At 38.5% G+C, this 22,617-nt stretch overlaps 1 protein-coding gene across 3 annotated transcripts in view; it reads right to left on the bottom strand.

Moving 5' to 3' along the window:
* OGFOD3 (2-oxoglutarate and iron dependent oxygenase domain containing 3) overlaps window positions 1-22,617 on the bottom strand; it is a 50,227-nt gene that overhangs the window by 15,093 nt on the left and 12,517 nt on the right. For 2 of the 3 annotated variants that reach the window (XM_075519059.1, XM_075519060.1), the window contains 4 exons: window positions 18,684-18,748; window positions 18,056-18,112; window positions 10,028-10,181; window positions 2,389-2,512 (listed from right to left, as the gene is read on the bottom strand). In XM_075519059.1, the coding sequence (XP_075375174.1) occupies window positions 2,389-2,512; window positions 10,028-10,181; window positions 18,056-18,112; window positions 18,684-18,748 (400 nt within the window). The remainder of the gene's footprint in view (window positions 1-2,388; window positions 2,513-10,027; window positions 10,182-18,055; window positions 18,113-18,683; window positions 18,749-22,617) is intronic. The other variant, XM_075519061.1, reaches the window with a different exon arrangement.

Raw genomic sequence — 22,617 nt, 5'->3', positions numbered from 1 at the left:
CTGCGAAAGCATTTGAAGCAGCAGTGGGACTTGCCTAGGCAGCACTCCAAAACACAGGAAATCCCAATGTTTTATTTTTAATTGTCTTTTTTTTGCATTTCCAATTACTGCTTTTCTGCTCTGCTGCATCGTTCCCTACTGTAAAGCCTGACACTTTAACAAATTACTGCTCACAGAAAAAGAAATGTGCTCATTTTGGCACACAGTACCAGGTTCCGAAAATGCAGGCTGAGACAACAAGAAGTGCCAGGTTTTGGAACTCAAATAGCATTAGCAATATGGAGAAGGTAACTTAGCTGTCACGCACTAAAACTGAACCAGCAATTACAACGGTCATCTCTAAAAAAGCCCAAATCTCCTAAATGAGAAGCATAAAAGCTTATCAACACATGGTTTTAAAAGTTCGGTTGGAGTGACAGGAGAAGCACAAAGGATCAAAAGAAGCATAAAACAAACAAACAAAAAAAGCACAAAGAGGGAAGGAGAGAAAAAACACTGGAAAGGAACATTCTGAACATGAAAAATACATCAGCTTGTACCAGCAACAGAAAACACCCTGGGGTCATTCCCTCCTTCGAATTCTCTCACAAGCTGCGTTTTATCAGCAAGAAGAAAACTAAGTGCAATTGCCTTCACATTATGCTTCACCTCTAAAGCTTTTCTCCCTCTTCTCACAGGATGTTAGTAGTTATTTAGATTGTACCATAGGCAGTGACACAATCACGGGACCCCTGACAAATGTGTTTAGACAGAGGAGTGTGTTAGAAAGGTGTAACTGGCATTAAACTTAATTTTCTGTTGTGTACATGTAGCACATTTGATCTTTCAAAAAAGGCCATTCCCTCTGAGCTTTGCATCGTTTTGTTTTATAAAGGTGTGTTTAACCAGTTCTGTGGCACGCATACTGTCAATACAACAACCTGTGAAAGAGAATGGCCAAAACCAGGTGCTGTTAAAAAAAAAAAAAAAATCTTTCTGTATTTCATCTGCTCCCCCTTCATCCCCAAGAACAACATAAAGAGCAAACACCTTGCAGCAGAGCCTGAAAATTAACTGGATGGGGCTGAATGGAAGCAATTTCACAGTTGCAGACTTTTTGAAATTAAGTCAGAGGCACACTGCATACAGCAATCGGACTGAGTGCCCCTGTACTGTGCAAGGAGACAGCTGTCCTCCCAGCTACCTAAAATTCAACTATGATTTCTACAGCTATAAAAACATGTTAATCTTAGAATTGCATCTGGAAATGAAATAGGTTAATTTGTTCCCTTTCAAAATACTGGTGGCAGCATTTTGCAGAAGATGATACTTTCAGTTTAGGGTTTATTTCCAACCACAAAAGCCAAAATAATCAAACCTACAATTCTTGATACCAAACCCAGAATGCAGATAATATCAGAGTTTATCTAAGCCAGCATTACTGCTGGTGAGTGGATCACTATGATCCGTAAGTCAAAAAACCCCACACCCATCCCCATTTGCAGGCAGCAATAGTCAGAGGTCAGTTCTGCTTGGGTTGATGCCTGTCAGCGGACAATTACTGAGGCTGTCTTTAAATGAGTAAATTTCCATCTTTTCCTCTCTTGAAAAAAAAGACAGAACACAGTAGGAATATAAAGTTGTCCTTGATTTTTTTTTCTGCAAAAGTGTGACTGGTCTTGCATTGTAAAAGGTTACACTGCTGTAAGCTCAGTACTCACCTGCCAGACAGATGAGTTGAGGCTGAGCTCTTTCTTCCTAGATATACTGCCCCAAAGTAATTCTAGTCTCAAGTGATTCACTTATTAGAAAAAAAACTTAAACCAGCCTTAAAGAAAAGGCTTTTTTTTTTTTTTTTTTTTTTTTTTAAGGTATAACCGACAGCCATCAGAATGCTCACCTCTGTCAGATCTACTGAAAGCAGGTATGGACTTATAACCAAGTTACCATGGTTCATCATGTTACTGCAGGTTAGCAGAGCTGTGGTAATCAATCATCTTCACACCCAGCCCACAGCAATTACAGGGTATTAAGCTACACCTTGAACAGCAAAGGAATTTCAGGTCAGACAGTCTAAAATAAATTGCTTTATTTTGGATTTGCTGTAGTCACACAGTTATCTTTGCTCTTGATGCATAGTGACCTGCTAAGCTGTCATAACTGGATTGCAGTTCTAAGCCCTACAGCTTTCAAGGAAGTCACTTTGTGTGGCTTAACTCCGATATTTCAACCTGTGGCCACATTTTAATCTTTTTTAATCTTTACTTTTTATGTAATCAATCTGAAGACAAAATGCTACATTATTCCACAGTTACTGCTGACACAAAGTCCCACTACATCCCCCAGCCCACCCAGTTAATAAATGGTACAATTTGGCCTGCCTCAATGCAGGCAAACCAAGACTCTTACCTGCTCGGGGCTCTATAGTCTTGTTGGAACCTGCATCCATAAAGACAAAACGTCCACCACCAAAGTCTTCAGTGTAGTCAGAGAGATAGAGCAGTGAAGTATAGTCAAAAGAGCCGTAAGTTACCTAAGAATAAGGCAACATTACCAAAAATTAACAAATTCTGCTCTCATCTCTGCAGAGCACAAATAATTAAGCAGATGGATCTGATGGTTTTTTCTAATTTTCCAGTTTTCACATATTTAATAAAGGGGTCTCTGAAAGCTGAGAACATCCTTTTCTAGAAGTGATATATGTGTATTAATCTATTCTATTATGTTTACACACATGCTACATACAAGACTAGCATGTTATGTTTATTATTTCTATTATTACAGTTTCCATAATTAAAGAAGCGCTCCTATTGATTTCTATCATCCTAAGTCTACTAAACAACTAGCAAAAAACAACAGTGTCAGAAGTTACACCTCTGCATTGTATCAAAAATATAGAAGGGCTCAGATCTATTTTTACTATTTCAAGATAAAATTTCACCCTAAGATTAATGAGACTCGATGATAGCCTTTGACTAATTAATTCCACCCATTATCTAATCATGGTTATACATTTCTGGAAACCTCACGTTTTACTCTTTCACCAGATACCATGCAGGAGCTTCACGGTAACAGTGAATCAGACCTTCCAAGTAAACACACATTTATTGGAGGAACTTCTACTCTTTTCCATACAGGTTTTGTTTAGAAACCTTCAAACATTACTTTCAAAGTCTCTGCTTCTTCTCAGCCTACAGACCAAACACCCCATTTTAAAGTATAACAAGGTGATTTTCCTTCCTTTTAAAGTATTATTTTTGCTCGATATGTATGTTGAAGATGGAGAAAACACATTCTATGTTTTAATGCTCAGAGTGAAGCTATCTAAATATTTAACACTGAGTTTAGCCGATTCTGAAAATATTTCCTTTTCATATCTACATGTCACCAACAATTAAAAATATACTTAAAATCAATGGCTGTATTCTCAATTTTTTTTTACAGTATATCACAACTCAATCAAGTTCTACATTCCACTGTCAAACAGTGACATGTGCAGCACAGTAGTACTGTATAAATATACAGCATTTGCAGAGTGTTTTGACTGACCTGGTGACTGTTAGAGGTAGGTGCTACTTCCAAACTTAGAAGTTTTCTAAATATTTTCAATTTTGTTTTAAGTTACATTCATTAGTGCCAGTTAAATTTTGGCTCAACAGCAGTTGTACATATTATTCTGTACAGGCAATGACTAAAGAGAACACAGCAGCAGATGGAATAGGAAGACATTTTCATTCTTACTCATTTTATTATTTTGACCATAAGGGCTTACAGGAAAAAAAGCCAAATCTGGCGATATGCTGCACTACACAGTCCGAATCACAAGAGTGAGAGAAATGTTTTGGTGATCCCCTTCTCCCCATATTTACCCAAACCTTAGTAGCAATACAAGGCAATAAATGGGAATTAATGAGCATGTGGTACTGCAGCACCTCAAAACAGCCATTCCACAGCCCTCCTCATGCAATCAGCTTTGCAAAGCTATTTTCACCTTCGCTGCTTTGGTGATAAAACTTGAAGTCAGTTTAAGGCAGTCTTCCGGCCAGTGAAGGCATTAGCATAGTAAAGTTGTTTGTTCAACTCATAGTTGCAAGTCTAATGCATTAAAATTGTTTTTATGAACTCTTCAGTGGTGCAGCAATCTTTGCTCCATCAGTGCACAATCTAGCCTCCCCAAGGTGGCTTTACCAATTCTGAACTTTTAAGAGCTGACTACAAACCATTTTAGCCTAACCAAACACATTTGATTTCTATAGATGACTAATCTGGGGAACCAAGTATGCAATGGAAAATGGCTTTTCTATTCCTGTTCTTGTTCATTACTAACTCTCAGAAAGCAGCCAGGCCTGAGAAATGCAACGCTATGGAAAGGAGACATTAAATTATACTCAGTTATTTAAAATGCTAGAAGTCCCCCATGTATATCAAATGTATTTACTACCCTGATAATGATTTCCAATGCCAGAGAGGTTAATAGCTGAACCAGAAGTTCAAACTATGTGAGAAGAGCTGTCATTAAAACCAGGCGATAAGCCATACAGGCACACTGCAGCAAATCAAATTTCTATAGCTCCTTATGAACAACTCAACAGAAAAAATGCAGGCATTTCCGTTCAGCCTGATACATCATACAGTTAGTGTGCTCTTGTTGAGCACCCTTTACCCAAATAAGTCAAACACAGCTAATATTTAATGGTAGATGCTCATAATGATATTTCTATGATACTTCTTTAAAGGCTATTATTATATATACAACTAATTGTCAGAATTAGCCAGCCACATTTTGCAGTGTGGCACCCTTGGGTTTTTGAGGGACACATGTTTATATGCTAAACAGTTGTAGGAATATGCAATAGACCTGCAGTTACTAAGAAAGATATGTAGGACAGCATCCTCTGCTTTCCATTGGAGAAGAAAATACAAACATGTATTCAACTTTCCAATCAGCATAGGTCTAGCATGGTATCTTGCAGAAATAAGAGTCAAAACTGCTCTTTTCCTGTAAGCCTCTACCTCTCTCTTTGTGCAGATAATCACAAAAATAGCCTTGATAGCAACATCCAATGTTCTATATATTGGTAGTATCTACTTAGGAGACAATGTAAGACACCAAATAGCATGTCGTCTCTGACTTACGAGGGGCTGTAGATGAGCTGAGGTAACAGGTTTGGAGCAGACACAAGAATAAACTTCCTCAGATATCAAAGACAATGCTGTCCTAAGGCAGAGGTAAGATCTTTTAATGTATTTCATTAAATGTCTAACAACATGAGGGGAAGAAAAAGAAGAGTGAAAAGTCTGCTAGAACAGATAGCAGCTGCTATCAGCAATAGCCTGAACAGCCAGAGGAGAGAGGGCTGCTAGAAGGGCTAGGGAGATGGAAAGCATATCACAGGTAAGGAGACTGAAAGGTTTCACTTGTTCAGCTTAAAGAAAGGCTGAAAAGGGATATGATTGCTACCTATAAATACATGGGGATGGGAGGAGGGGAAAAAAATAGCTATAAACTGATCATTAACAAGTTCAGGCTAAAAGAAAAAAAAAAAAATCAAGAAAATTTGTACTGAAGTCCTGGAATAGCTCCAACAGAAGAAATTCAAGAAAAGAAACCAAAACTGATCTTAGGGCAGAGCCTGACAATTCTGCGAAGGATGACAGGATCCTTGCCCAGGCAGGGGACTGCAGAAATCAAGTCCTGCATCACTTCTATTAGAGAACATTTTAGGACTATACTGCTGTCAGAGTTGAGCGTGCAACAGCAATTCCATTGTAAATCAGGCCTTTGACATTTGAAACGCTCGGTTCCAAACAAATTCCATCCAAGATGAAACTCTGTATCTTAAGCCAACACTCCCTCTATTTGGTTTAGGTGCTTATAAATTCAACAAGATTAAATGAGTCATTTGGGTGATTTCAGGGTTTCCATTCCTATGTAATTAAAAACCAACTAAATTTTAGGAAAAAAACAAAGCCTCATATAGACACAATAGATCTGTGTTACTCCATTATGCAGTTAAAATCTTCCAAATCAAGGATATTCACACTGAGAAATATAATTGCAATAGACTCAGCAATCTAGGGAAAAAAGGCAAGAGGGGTATTTGTGTGCTCCAAGAAGCCTACATCTTTGAACTAACAGTGTCGGACTTTGAAACAAAAAGCGCGTCAGACTCATTTTTCAAAGGCTTAATTTTACCTTTCTTTTGGAAAGGGCCAGGGAAAGAAAATCCTGAAGTCTTCTAGGAGCAACCTTCACCATTTAATTATTATGCAGAAATACAGAGAGTGATTTGTTCCATTCCAAGGGGAAAACATAAATAATGATACAACACAAAAGCATCCAACACACTGGCAAAGTATTTAACGTGCTGATTTTTATCGATCTTTCTTCAACTCCCTAGTATTCACACTTGTTTTGGAGGCCACATAAGAATACTACTGCTCTTATCTGGGAAGTATTTCCTATCCCAGATCAATAGCAATGCATTTTTTTTCCTTGCTTTCAACTGCAGTGAGTGAAGCTTAGTTTGTTGGAGAAATTAAAATACAAGGCAGGCTGACTGCACTGAAGACAACCTGTGAAGCTACACAACTTGTCTATCCTATTTAGCCTTCTTGGAAATCTTTTCTGACCTACTGACTTTCTGTTTGAATTCAGTCTCCTGCATAGCGTGATCAGCTATAAATACTTATTTTTTTACCTCTTTCTAAACACATAACAATATAGATACAGATATACATAATGTACACCTATAGTAGGCTAAAATTATATGCAGACATATATTCTACACATACTCTAACACTTTCTGTAAGCCATGATCTGGCAAACATGTATGTGAATGCTACATCCACATATAGCTCTGTTTCAGTTGTGATTAAGGGGAATATAATACCAGACCTTTTGACACAGAAACAGAAGTTAAAGAGGAGAGAGGAATTGGAGCAGCAAGGAAAGGATTCAAATTAATCCTCTGATGCCAATTCAAGTGAATTATGTACCAGAAGTGAAGGCAGCAAGTGTCCAGTAGTGATGACACATGACTATGTAATTTGGACTTTCATGATGGACATAAAGTGAACGGGATCAAGGATGTATCTCTATCAGACCCTATTTAAAGCATCATTAGCCTGATTCAAACTCTGAATTTTCAACCAGGCAATGCACACTGCTGTCGTTTAAACCACAGAAGTAACTGTATTATCTGGCAATAGCTGAAGTCCTTTATCCTAGAAAAGGGATGAACCATTAAGCTGGGGCCGTTTCCACAAGAATGATTCCAGCCCATAGTGGCTTGTCCATCTCTCTTCAACACCTTCTGCACTGGCAACAGCATTTGCTCCATGTGAAGCCCAAAGAGTGAGAAATGGACCCCCAAGTCATGAGCTCAAAAAGCACTTACAAGAAGTCTGCTCTAGGTCTCTATTCCAGAGCACCCACAAAGCCCCTTCACTCTGGCTGGGGGCCAGGCAAGTTCTGTTCCCTTGTGCTTCCCCAAAAAATGAAAGGGAACCGATCCACACAAGGCTCTCAGCTTAGCATGCAATGTTGCTGTCACAACAGCATGGACAGTGGCCCAACTTTGGCATATTCACATGCAATCTTTACTGCGAGAATGCTATTAAACAAGAAAGAAAATAACCACATTAAAATTTATTTGATCAAACCTGGAACATAAGTTTAAGGTGGAGACAGAAAGTACTTCAATGGTCTGAATGCTTTAGCTTTCCCAATACAGACAACTTACTGCAGAAGTCAGCTGCTACAGAAGTGACAAATGTTTAAACTACTTATATAGAATAAACAGGACAAGCTACAGTTAACTCCCAGTGTTATCTAAACAATACTTCTCTCAGAAAACACCTTGAAATTTAGCCTAAGTCACATTTTCATATTTTATAGCAGGTATGCTATTTTTGAGGGGGCCAAATTCTACATGATTATGAACAAGGTGTTTGGTAACTGCCCCAACTAGGATAATTATCTCTGCACCACTGTCATAAATCAGACTACTCACTTATTCAGTATAGAAACTATTAAGGTTTACATTACACATAGCAAGTTTAAGAGATCACATTTTGTGTTTGTTTTGTTTTTTTGAACCTGGGGGTGGGTTAGAAAAAGCTAAGGCCAATCAGTTGACATATCTGCTCCTTGAACAGACAGCCTACGAGATAAACAAAATGTGGACAAAACAGATGGATAAAAGCAGCAAAACATCTAGCCTGCTGTCCATCATGTACAGGCACTGTCAGGATGCCATAACAGAGAAGCAGCTGCTACAAAGGAAAAATTCTCTTCATGGAAACAGATTTACTTCTAAATGACAAAATAACTTGTGCATTATAGGAGAGATTTCAGTAGAAACAATTGTGATGTTATCCAATCACCTTATTCATTTAGCAATGCAAAACACATGCAGAAAAGAATAAGGAGAATATTGGCAAGCCTAACGCTTGTGCAGACACAAATCTCATTATAGTAATAAATCAGAGTGAAATTCTAAAATACACTTTTTTGGGCTGCAAGAAAGAAGTGGAGAAAATAGCCATCAGCTATTGATATTTACCGCTTTCTCTGTTCTTGTAGCAGTCAAATTCAATTCTCTGGAAGTGTGGAAAAACTGAGGAACCTATGAATTTATTGCACTTCACACAACCAGAATCACTAGTTTATTTGGCGTCTCTTGGAAATGAGTGCAACGTGATGGAATTCTCATGAACCCCACCAGCACAATTTGCTCCCTACAACCAGTTCCTAGCAGCATGAGCCAAAATAATCTGCACCTCAAAATCAACCCTACCACCTCTGGTCCTAGGTCCACTCCTATTCAATGGTTACATCACAGCTTTTTAAACAAGAAGCATCCAAAAGCTGGTCTCGTCTTTGTTATATCAGTGACTGCAAATTCTACCCTGCATTACTTTCTTCTTTTGAACAGTAGCTGTATCAGGTATCATCACTGTCATCAAGTTTTCTAAATTTAAGCTGCTTCTGCCTACATGACAAGAAAGGGCACAGGAGCTTACACTAATGTTGTGAGCAACAACAGACATCATACTTCCCTCAGACAGACTTCTTCCAGGAAATATTTTCAAGGCAAGGAATATTTCTCTGTTTGGTTTTTCATCTTGGATGTTGCAGGCCATAGACTTCGAGGTACACTACCCACATACAGACTTCAGCACTGAGGTGTAACTTAGATTTTGATAGGATAAGTTTTATTTGGTTCTGTCTTGGGTGATCCATGACTCTAGAGTGACTCTAATTTTTAAATCCTGAAGACAGGAAATGTGGGTACTCTGTTTTTTTGGGAGTGGTTTTGGGATTTTTTTGCTATTTGATTCTTCCATTGTTAGTTTGTATTCTGCTGTGCTGCACAGAAACTTTGAACTCAGCTAAATTCAGAAATAAACTCAGTACCAATCCCAAATCATTTAAGTCCATTGAGAAATGCAAAACATTAAGCTATGAGCCTACAGATAGAAGACTATGCAGTTAAAAGAAAGTCACAATACTTACATTCTAAAAAACAACGAGACATCAAATTATTAAAAGAGGGTACCATATCCCCATTGTAGAACATGTAGTAAAAAAGCCTTGATTCACATATAACTGAAATATAAGCGTTAAGCATTTATCAAGAGGTTCAGATCAACTAACAACAGTGACCGACTCACCACTTTGAAATAGCTCCTGCTAGACCTGGCTGAAAGGGCGATAGCCTAAGTGGAAACACAGGTTTGATGAAACTGAAACACTTTGTAGGTGCAGGTCCATTTAATCAACATTTCTGAGAAGAGATTCCTGAGTATTCATTCACACACTTCACTAATTCTAGCAGAACTACAGTAGAGAAAATAAAATAAAAAGGAATGTACTGGCCTCTGTTTCTAAAACTCACTTACCCTTCCATTAGGTTCATCCCTGAAGGATTTTTACAACCACCAGTTTTCAAACATGTTTGACTGATTGTTTAATGCAAAATTACTTCAAAGCAAGCTAATAATAATAGGAAACATTTGCATCCCATCTCAGCCTCCTACTTACCTTGTCAACGTGTGGATGCCAGTATTCATCGTGGGTTGTCTTGGCTTCTGTGTTGTTTATTCTTGAGAAGAACGTTGGCTTAGTCAGGTACATGGAAGCAGAGCTGATACCAAACGCCTGAGCAATCCTTTGTTGAATTCTCCGTCTCACATCACTGCAAAGAACACAACACAACATGCTAAGTGACACGCTTCTCTCCTGCTTCTTCTCTCTTCTCCTTCATTCAGTTACTGCTTCTTCAGGGCTAAGCTTCTTCCTCAGCTAGTAAATCAAGGAGAACATATATCCCTACTTTCTCTCTTATTTTGCCTTAAGTAAAGGAGATCTACTACATCAAAAAAGAGAACTTCCAGTGTTTCGGGTTGGGGTTTGTTGTTTTGGGTTTTTTTGTTTTGGGTTGTTGGTTGTTTGTGGTTTTTTGGGGGGTGGTGGGGGGGTGGTGTTTTTTTGGTTTGGTTTTGTTGGGGTTTTTTTTAATTCTCAGAATATCAAGAAAAAGAAACTATTTGTCTCCTGTAGCCTAGGTGTTAAAATTTCTTTGCGTAAACAGTCTGTTTTCCTGAAAAATTCCATGCATAACTGCTGAAAAAATTAAAGTGTTTCACATATAAATTTTTAATCCAAATCGGATAACTAGGAAGTTGTATCTTCATAAAGGCTTGCTTCTGAAGCAGCCTTCAACTATTTTTAAACTAACTGATGAAGTCTCTGGCACCATGAAACTCAAGAGTTCTTGGTCAACATACATACTGGTATTGTAACCAGATTTTCCTTTAAAATGAATGCAAGATGTCTTTCCCAACTATTTTCAAAGATTCAACCAAACTATTTCTACCTTAGCTATTCCTGTGTTTCTTGGGAGACAGGAAAAGAACAGAACAGGACTTTTATTTTTAATATTATCAAGACTGATAATCATGCATGCATTACTATACAGAACTCTTATATAGCAGCATCCATCTTTCAGGACAGATATCGCTGCATACAGGACTAGAACGACCAGCCTTAGTTCAGGTCAACGCCGCTTTTAAAGAGAAGACATTTGTGATTAATGAGGAATACCACTGGCAAATCCCACCAGTAAACACATACAGCTAGTATGTATTTAACTTTGAGGAAATTAAAAAACCAGCAAAGAATACAATAACACAATGAGATGAAATGAAAACATTGGGATTTTTTAAAATGTAATCCTCTATGCTTCTTAAAATCTTTATATTGTTTTCTCCCAATTTTAACACATTCTTAACTATTATATTAGTCTTCCTTTTCTTCCTTCACAAGTGCTTCAAAAGCAGTACACAAACAAGATACTCTGAGTAAACACACTTCTGAAGTTGTGCATGGAATTACATTAGTAGTTTTGCATCTTTTCTGTGTCAGACATTTATTTCTCCACTGGGCAGTACTAAACTTCAGCATAATTTTCAAGAAAGTTTTTCCCCAAGTATTTCTCTAGGGAACTTAAACAGTGACTAAAAAGAAGTGACAGAAGTAAAACCAGACCTACAGTATTAGGCTGTGAAAGTCACCTCTTAAGAACCATTTCCACAAGTACTAAGAAATCCTAAATATTCATCCTGTTCACATCTTGTCCCTCACCAAAAACACACATACAGATTTGATTTTTAACCTGTCTCACTTTACATTTTTGGAGGTCTAAGCTTTAGGGATCAATTCAAGCTATTTTACACATAAAGTATCAAAACCATTAAATGAAGTTAGAGCTGAGATTTTCAGGTATTTACATGGCTGCAGGAAACTGGGGTTTCAAGTTGAGAGCTACATAGTGGTAGAGTTTGTAAAACTGACATCAGGAAAGGATCTACAGGTCCTTCCTCTCATGCCTGTGGGAGCCTGATCTTTCTGTCTGTTTTCTTTCCAAGAAGTAGGACTTCAGCAGAGGCTGCCTTATGTTTCCCAAAAAAGCATTAAATGTAATTACTTATTTCACTTCGTCATGAATTGAGGGCAGCTGGCCCTTTGAACAACCCAACTCAAGAATTAATAGCCTAACCCACAAATACTAAAGCAGCATATTACCTGGCTCTGACACCAGGTGGCCAGTTGCATCAGCCAGCTGGAATATATCTACTCTGAAGTAGTAAGGCCACAGTCTTGATATGACTTTAAATCTCCAGTAGTTGTATTGCTCTCTAAGCAGTACTGCTTCCTCTTTCAGGCTGATTCCTTTTCCTCTTTTAAAAGCTTTCTATTACGATTTCCTGTCTGGTGTTTATAAGGCTCTGTTAAAGCTTCCCTCCTCTTTAAGACTTACGTGCAATGGCTTTGGGCAAGACTGCATGTTTTACAAACCAAGCAGGAAGTAAAGCTCTACTCAACTGTTCCCGAGAGACAAAACTAGCAACCAAAAGTCTACCTGTTTTGGACCGGCCAATGGGTTATCAAAAGAAAAGGAAAATAAACTCAACAGTTCAAGTATGCTACAAAGAGAAAATAAGCATAATTTTCACAAGATAAGTTTGTTTTTTCTTATTTATCAATCAAGTAGGCAGGGGAAGTGGTGCATAGGAAGACAGAGTAATGAAGCAGTTGTGACAGGTCTAAAAGCATGACTTTAGGTGCTATCCTGGTCTCACAGAAGCAGCTGCCTCCAGCTGACCCAGGTAGCTGGTTTTTGGGTGTGGGAGCATACCGCTGGCCTCTTATTTCCCTGTGCGCTATTGGCTTCAAGTATTGCTTTTAATCACAGTAGCTTCTTCAAGTGCACGAGGTGACAAGAGGTGCCAACCTTGCATTTCTTCAGTTGACTTGTATGCTCCTGCCTTTTGCTTCCCTGTGAGCTGTCATCCTGTGTATCACAGCATCACTCAAAAACTTAATCAAAGACAATCGTGGCATACATAGTAGACTAACGTAAATTTTATGCACATAAGGAATTTGCTGTTCAACAAAACAATAGTTAACATGAAAAAGCCCCACTGATTGTTATGGATCTTGGACGAGGCTTCAAAAAACAGGTATTTACCCTTTGCACTTACAGCTGTGCTAACACATAATACAGACTCACCGTGATATCACGGGTCCAGGGAGCAAGTTTATAGCAACAGCCTTCCTTCAACAAAGAGCTCAACAGGCAAAAGAATACTAACTATTCACATCAGAGCTCAATGAGCAAGAGGGGTTAACTTGCCTACAATAAAAAGTTGAAAATAACAAAGCAAAAGTAACTTCGCTTGATGTGCAGGCTGAAAAGTCATAAAAAAGTTAAGTCTTGGGGAAGAGGACACTTAATCTTCTAGTTTGCCTTCAGTGGTCTCTTAGACATATTTGTGAGAACTGGGGAACAACCAAGTTATTTTTTTAGGGCCTAATCCAGCACATGCTTAAGTCAGTAGGAAGTTATTTATTAATTTCAATGAACTCCAAATCTAACATGGAAAAAACAAGCAAAGTAACCCAAACTCATGTACTGGTCACTGGAAACAAGACCCCTTCCAGCAAGCTTTACTCATAAGAAAAGCCCTTCACAGGATGACCTTTCTAAAGAGAAATGGTAGGGACAGAAAGGAAATATTCAAGACCGGATTTTTTTCTTCCCCAGTGTACACACATGAAAAAAAAATACATCTAATCTACATTGCTGTAAATTGGGTATTCCCAAAGTTCAGGCTTGAATTTAAGAGGGACAACAGAAACCTGTGTAACATATGATGGAGGAAAGAGTGACAGGCCATGGAGGCCTCCCTATTTCTTCACATCCTGTGGATGCTCTTAAATTTTTAAGCATGAAGTATTACCCTGATACACAAAGTGGGACCTGATACACCTCCAACAAATGCCCAAGCAGTTTATATTTAATACTAACTATTAAACTGGAAACACTGTGCCTACAAATATGCACATTTATTGCAGTATAATGCAGTGCAATAAATAACCCAATTACAGAGAATCAAGAAGAGGAGCTAAAAAAAGGCACATCAGTAATGAATAAACTGCAGATTTCCACTGATATTTGAATAACCCAAACGGCAAAGATTTGCTAGAAACAATCTCCAAAGAGTGATACCTTTGAGTGCCTAAATGCTTCTTCTTGCTTGTGTACGTACCATACTGCTCAAAAGCTACCAAAACTCCATTAAATTCCTAGTTGAGCCAGCACATAGATATTATTTCTACACATAGATAGTGTTTAATACCTACTTTCTAATAATGTAGCATCAGTCAAATCAAATACATAGGCACTATAACCTAGAGAAGAAAATGGAAAATATGCAAGGGAAGACTGTTTCTCAATGCATGTGAACAACAACCGGGACTTCTCACTTTGTCGTATGTAAGTGGCTGCAGTTCAAAGAAAGTTTAAGAAAGCCACATAAAGTATAAAAGAACTTAATGCTTAATGTAGGGGGTGGGGGGGAATTAACGTGCAGAACACTGATCTTACTAGAAAGCATTGCATTGCACTATTGTAACTAATAACAAGGAGACCTCAGCTTGTAGCTGATGTAAGAATGTGTAAAAAACATCCATTTACAAGTTTGGTGCCAAAGGCAAAGACAACTGCGTGCTGCAGGAGTATGTTTTGCAGGGTGCTTTGTGATGATCTTGGTTGCCCTTCATTCCACATAGACATGTTTACCCCACTGCAGGAGTCATCAACAGGTTGACAAACTTGTCAGTGCAAACATGACCTCTGCTTCAAACTCCATAAGGTATCTCATGTCCCTCTTTGTGATAGCAAATTAAACACTATACATGGGAATCAAATGTTTACCTTGCAGTTTACCTTTTAGAGATTAAAGCATTCCCTAGAATCCTGTAAAGTATGTGTCTGAACACATGCATCTATGTACTTCGGCTCATTCTGTGCCCAGTATATGCCAAATACAGCACGTAGCTGTTTTCGAAAATAGCATAAAGTCACTTTTTAGGCTATAAAAACCCTTCTGTACAGCCTGCTTTCCACTGACCTGGCCATTTCAACATTTATCAATATCAGGACTGCAAGTTTTTCTTTCCATTCCCTTCCCTGCTATTCCAGACACAGCCTATATAGGCTATTGGTAAAATACTTAAGGACAAACATGTTGTACTTCTTGTGTAAATCATGTGACAAGATAAGCCAAATTTCAGCTTAGAAGGTGCTATCAAGGAAGGAAGGAAGGAAGGAGCCCAGAAAATCTGGCTACCTTGGATCCGGTACAGTAAGAGCCACTTCTCATATGCACCCAGAAGCAGGAGCCTCAGGCAGGAGCCTTCCCTCCCTTCTTGATCCTGGCCCACTCATTCTTCATCCTCCACGTCCCCCATATATGAAAAACTGTTGGGAGAGCTCTGGTGTGCTATAGCTACAAAGAAAACACTTCTTTCTGCTGGAGAATGTAAGCATTCATTTTCATAAACACAGCAACTGTTCTATCATTCAAACTGCTTAGGGTGTACCCTGGCTCTGATCAGATGCACTAAACAGAGCTCTGCTATGGCAATAAATATATGAGTACAGCACCCAGTCAACAATATAAGTAACAAATTACTCCCTCTCAGAATTTGTTAGCAGCAGCCCTTGTACATTTGCACTGAGTCACTTGATAATATCAAAATGCACAGGCCAGACTCACAGAAAGGCAGGACAGAACTCCCTGAAAAGAGCATATGACCACCTTCTATAAAAGCAGTTACTGAAATCTATTTTGGAGTCAGGGTGATAAGGAAGAAAAAAAAAAAAGCCAATGAAGTAGCTAGAAGTCTAAGGAACATACAACTTAAGAGAAAGGATGTTCACTAGATTGCAAAGTTGCCAGCTTAATGCATCAGCAGCAGCATAAAGGACTGAGTAAAAGAACTAAAAGTGCCACAGAAAAGTTTCTGTAAGATACAAGCTCTGCCAGACCAGCAAAAAAATGCACTGTTAGGAGTCACTGCAAAGTGCGATTCAAGTACGGTGACAGGAACACTCAAAGTTTTGCAAAACTACACAACTTCTCTAGCCCACTTGTCAGCATCTCCGTACTGTTCCCAGTGAAAAGCGCCAAAGGCAGTAGAAGCAGACAAAGCAATGCTCTTCTACAGCCAGCAAGTTTTAACAGAAATCACACATGCAGAACAAATAAAGGGAGAAAGCAAACTATCAGCTCTTCCTCTGCTCTTTCTATGTCTCCACCTTAGTAAGTTGCAAGATTTTTTGAAATAAATCTTTGATAGTGCCGTTTTCTGCTGAAGTCACAACCCTTAAACCAAGCATCTAGATTTAAAGGTGTCTCTTCTGGATAGAGATGCATCTATTATGTGAAACAAGAGGAATTGCTGTAATATGCTTGGCAGATGGCAGTTAAAGCATCAGCCTAGAAACCATCACTGATTCTGAAACAACGTGATTTTGACAGAGATAGTTTAGAAATCAGCCTCCTGGCTCAGAATGCCTACTCAGATTTGTTACTGTTGCAATCAGTAATACTTAGACATGAATTACATTTAGTTATTTCTCTCAAGAGTGTATTTTTAAACTGACCTTGGTAGGTAAGTGAAAGTAACGAAGAGAAGTGCTCCCAAGAATAGCATAAAATCATTCATTAAGACATAAGGTACTACAGTCCATGTTAAAGCACTGCCATTAATATGAACAGAAGCATTTAATAATATATTTTGCATTAGATTCGTATCCAGCAGACTGAAACATCCCCTATATCGGCATGAAATACCAATGGAATATTGATACTGCCTAGCAGCTGTCTCATCTCACAGTGTAAGGATCAGAAATTCATTAAAATTATTGAAAAACTGATGTTTCTGCTAATGTGAAAGAAATATTCTTTAGTAAGACACCCCCTCCATACACTCATGTTATTTCTACAGATTCTTTGATCTGCTACAGAATGGAAGACAAAACAAAGACTATTTTCAAGATATTCCCCACTATCTGAGTGAGGCAGAGACTATACGTTTTCTTTATACAAAGTTCAATAATAATCAAGGAAGTGCCTCATTTTTGTGATTTTGGGGGCAGAAGTAAATACATTTTAAGGAAGTTCATCTATGAAGACAACAGTATCTAAAAATAGCTGTCAAGAAATAAGCTTTAAGTGGTTAATATTTTAAGGCAAATAAAATTACTATACTAATAAAACTAATAAACCTATTTGGCTCCTTAATACTACTTCCACCACTAGAGGGAGGTCATATTCCTTCACAAAGGCAAGAAAAAAAAGACAAAAAGAGTTAAAATGTTCAAGCCAGGTACATTTTAAATTATGAGAAAGCAACTGAAATGCGTAACTAAAGATTTATTGTGTCTAGTCAACAAAAAATGCTTGTTCCTACACTTTGGCCACGCACCTTCACAGACACATGGAACTCGTTACGTTTGTTGTCTTCGTTAAGTATATGAGCAGGTCTACAGGAAAGCTAAAAGCATCAGATGCCAAAGCTATTACATTATAGCGCTATTTCATATTCTGGCTTCGTAGGGGGAAAGTATGCTCTGCTTCTCCAGCCAGAACATTAGTAATTTGAAATCCTTCCACTTCCTGCTTTACCATTTTTAATGTTTTGCTACACTTCACCCAAAAAACCCCAAGTTCCTAATGCAATAATAGCATAGGATTGTCTTTATCATCTAACACAACACCTCTTGGATAACATGGGTGAGACAGGAGTTAATGCTAAAGGATTTTACGTCCCAGCTATAATGTTCCAGCAAATAACGACAGAACTCAGATGAAGCAGCTCTCCTTGCTTACAGGTCTGCAGGGCTGGCATCAACCCCTTATGCAGAAAGGGAAATGTGTGGTGCTGCCGTCATTCTGATTACATTTACACCATCAATACTGACCTGACATCAGTAATGCAGCTAAGTTTCAAAGCAGCAGATGTTATTTATCAGGTAGTCACCAAAAGGTCCTTTTACTTATTTTCCTCAAGGCATCTTAATTCTCAGAGATTACTATTTTGAGCTGCAAATTCAGTTGTATGTCTGAATCCAAAGGACAATTCCCTCCCAGCCTGCACTCTACACAAAACCCATAAAGTTATGTTGTGGTTCATTCAGCAGTTATTGAAAGTCTTTACCGATATAATGCAAAATCCTCTTCTGTGAAGATGTCTTGAATTTTGTCCCCAAAGTACCTGAAAAATTAAACAACAGTCTAAAAGAGGAGTTACTGAAATCAGACTGCCATCTGTGCTTTACCCACAGTCACTAAAAGAAAACACAATACAAAGAAATCCTACAAATGCTCTTGAGCATGATGCTCCCAAAGCATTGCTCAAAGATTAAATGTTAAAAGATTAAAGGATGAAGATGCATCAACTGATGATGGAATCCCCCAGGCATGAAAAGAGTCCCCTCCCACATCATTAAATAAGCACATGGATTCAAGTTTTTAAGACTTCAGACTACTTGATTTCTTCCACTACTGACAAACTAGACTATAACTGAAAAAATACTATTATTTACTGGTGCAAGAACTCTGAAAATAAAGGTAATGGTAGCTTTCAAAGAGCTCAGTTCAACAAAAGGTCAGTTTTCACGTCACAAAGGCCTTTTTAACTGGTCTTTTAAACTGTGGTGAATCTAACCAGCTTCTACAGTTTGTCATTACTAACCCCAGCCCACAGGGCTTGAGACACTTGAAAAGGCAATGAGCACTGACGTGTAAGATAACAAGACAGGCAGCAAGCCACAGTCCCATTTTACCTGTACAGATTAACAAAATGCTTCCCCAGTGAAAGAGCTCCAGAGTGCAAGTCCAAAATTGATGCCTGGGAAGGGAAACAAAAATTGGAAAAAGAACATGAAAAGGTTTTATCATTATTTAACTATGACCTTTAATAACTATCCCAAGTTGGCTCTCACTTTCCACAGCCTCCCAAGTAAAAATACTAGTTTCTAGCATTTGGGTTCACAATACTAATACTTACTTTACAACTACAAACTTCCTTCAGTTTGCTGTATAGATGCACAAAAGATTAAGGTACTATGAGTAAAGCACAGGACTGCTATTCCCGAGATTCAAATCTGACATACACAACTGCCAGAGTCTTCCTCCATGGGCTAGGGGTAAGACACTGTGTTCCTGGATCCCTTCTTGAAGACATTTCCCTTCCACACAAAGATGACTAATTTTCCAATATTTGTGAAGCGCTCAAATAGCAGCGCTAATATTTATCTTGCCCAACACTTGCTATTAAAACTTCTCCTTCACCATGAGCTCCTGTATACTTCTCATATTTAATACAGCCATAAAACTCTGTTTAAAAGAACAATTATAATTCTAAGGCTTACTAGAGCCAAACTTTCTTTTCCCCAATTTCTAAACCGCTGCAAAAGAAAACCAAAGAGTGAAAAGTTTTTACATATGAAAATTCAATCCATTTCTTCATCCAATTCAAGCCAAACACTTCTGCTGAGCTCCAGACCAAGCTAAAGAGATTAGTATTCAGATTTGCCAGGACAGAGAGCTACCTCTCAGGACTCTAAATTATTTCTCTAAATTGAATAAAGTACACTTTTGTATGTCCCCTGCTGTCCATAAAAATACATGGTTGTTTTGCATCAGTTAAACAGTATTTAAAATTATGACTGTTTAGTAGCAGTCTTATTTTTTATACTGGAAATCAAGTAGCAACAGTTATTTAACCTGACCGGCACCAAAGTAATGACATCTTTGATATACAACATCCAGGCAAAAGCACTCATCTTGGAATTTGGCATTTCTTGATGCACCACATACCATTCACATTATTCTAACAAAACCCAAACAATAACACCACCACTAGGTGAGCTGCCTGGAAAGAATGATAACTTCCATCTTACCAGCAACAAGACTTTCCGGGCATGGTTGGAATAGTACTGTTTGAAGCCACTTGGTATCTCTACCCAAACGCAGACAGGCTGGTGAATGAGCAGCAGCAAATCATCAGCACACAGACATGTCAGAGCTGCAATCCCAGGCTAGCAACACAGCTTCACATTCACCCCCAGTCTCAAAGCACTTTTCTCTCTCCTCCTCTGGATCATGTTGGAGGAAGACACCCATGCCAATCTCTCAGCAAAAGAAAATTGCTGCAGGCTCAATTGCTCTGAGCTTCAGAGCTGAATCAGGGGAACCCCACTAAAGTCTCCTTTTAAAAGTGACAGTAACAACCTCCTTTTAATAAACCTACCCAAATAATTTTATTTACCCCTGAACAAAGCTTTAAAAATATATAAAGTAACAAGCTATTCAAGTGGACATAGCATGAGCTTTTCAGACCTTCCCTTCCCACAGAAGTTCTCCAAAAGCTTCAGAGGACCGTTAGGGAAACAAGTAAATCTCACACTCATGCAAGAGCAGCTCTCATAATAAGCTTTTCACAAGCTTCAGAAGCAAAATATTTTCATTTATTGGTTTCTGGTTCTGTACAATAATCTAAGCTACAGCTAGAAGAAGTACAACTGCTCCCATGTAGCTTCAAAAATACAGTTGTGATCGTGCTAAAGTAGATTATAAGGAGAAGTAGCAGGACACATCTGAAAAGATTAAATTAATTTAAAAACAAATTGCCTTTCAAATACTTTCAACATGCTTTCCAAATGTACACATTTCTCACTCTTCAAGCACCAGGTGATTACAGCTGGGAAGATCCAAAATGACCAAATGAATCAATAAAAGACACCCCCTAGAACTGTAGGCATTCATAGCTGAAAAGATAATAGCTACGATATAGAGCCTAGAAAACTCAGATGAAGACTGAAAAGGGAGTATGAAAAAGAAAGAATATTCTTCAAGGTTGTTTCAGACAGAGGAAAACAACTGAATGCCAAACATAGACAGGGACTTAATTACACAGGAGCACAGAGCTATTTGTTTAACAGCTACCTTGGAAAGAAACTGAAACACATTTATTTTGGCCTCTGCCATTTCTGAATATTAAACATTTTCATCATTTCCTACACTGAGAAGAATACCTTGGTGGAAGCCTGTGTCAACACCATTACTTCAAGTTCAGCTACCTGATCAAGGGTCAGCCTGCAATTCAGGTCAGTGTTCCCAGGATGAAAGCTCTACAAAGTTTATCTAAAGATGGCAGGAACACTGCAAACACACATACCCACACATCTATTTCCAAGAGATTGTTTAACAGAACTACCAATATCCTGGTTTACAGAACTTTTCTATAGAAAGGAAAGTGAACTTCCTTTAAAAAAAATAAGGCACAAATACATGTTCTTTTGGACCTTCAGTACTGTTAGTCCCACATTCTCCACCCTCTCACTGCTAAAAGGATTCAAAAAGAACATGCAAGTAACCACCATTTCTCAGCATATGGCAAAAAGGATCTATTTCCCCATCTTGCAAAGCAAAGGCCCTGCATTTGATCCTCACTAAAGGGGATTGCCAACCATTAAATATACATTCAATTCTACAGCAATTCCACCTTCTTCCTCTACCCTTTAAAAAGTTTTAAGTGAGATTTTTAAAGAAAACATCAGACACTGCCCAAGAGAGAAAAATGCAAAACTTATTTCTACTTGCCTACAGAAAAACTGGTAGAGCTCAAAAACCCCTCCCCATTCCTCCTGTGGGAACGCTCATACACTCAAGCTGAGAAGAAGAAAGAGCAATGGAGGTTCTACATGGCCACCGATTCCTGGGCAGCACCAAACTGGCTGTCACTGCAGGCAGTCTTACACAGACTCTCAAAACACTACTACCTTTAAATACCCTTCCTTACTTGAATCTTGAGATTAGAGGGGCCAGGGTTACATTCTTAAGGTAATGCCTCTTAAAAGTTACACTGATTAATCATGAGACGCAAGTGTAACCAATCTAATTTATACATCACTCAGCTACAGTCACAGGTTATTACTGTGGAAATTAAATACAATATTTGGCTATGGTGTACAGTACGACTTTACACTAGATACAGATTAGACACAAGCAGCTCCTCTCCAGCTTCCTAGAGTTAAGTCTAGATAATCACACCAACACACAGCTGTAAGTAAAGTGAAGGACACACTGCCAAGTATGTGTCTCACTCCTCACAAGTATGTGTTTCCTAAGTGCTATGAGGCGAATTAGGAAGGAAGAAAACTTATGTGGCCCGTAGTAGAGGTATGAGATAGGACAAGTATTACACAGAGGCTGTATCTTCTCCCTGGAAGACACGGAGATGACAGCATTTTGAGGACTTCAGAGTTTGGCTGGGAGGGCTGAAAGCAGAATAGGGAGGGATACGGCCTGCAGAACCACTGTTCTATGCAAGGGTCAGGGGGCCCACATCAGAAACCCTTGTTTGGCATCACAGCTACGCAGGTTGTTTGCTGTGATTAAGACATTTAATTTTCCCCTGCAAAAGGGAGGTCAAGGTGGCTAATCCTGCCAGTTTTGCTGCAACACAGGAAACAGATTGCAGCTGACTGGCTATACCAAGGGATTTCTTTTCTGGGGCCTCTAAATAAATGCCAATAGATCTGATAGTAAATGAGTTGTTTCACTTACATTAGTGAGATATTATGATGGCAGTACCTACAAAGACGTGAATGAATAAGGCATGCCTAAAGTGCTAACACAAGCAGGGGCTGTGTGCAAGCAAATATTAGGTAGGGAAGAAAGGGAAATGTCATTATCTTTATAGAGAAGAAAAAA

The sequence above is a fragment of the Mycteria americana genome, chromosome 16, assembly GCF_035582795.1.
Source record: "Mycteria americana isolate JAX WOST 10 ecotype Jacksonville Zoo and Gardens chromosome 16, USCA_MyAme_1.0, whole genome shotgun sequence".
Classification (NCBI taxonomy): Eukaryota; Metazoa; Chordata; class Aves; order Ciconiiformes; family Ciconiidae; genus Mycteria; species Mycteria americana.
Note: the sequence above shows the minus strand (reverse complement) of the source record. Positions and strands in the feature narration are given on the sequence as shown.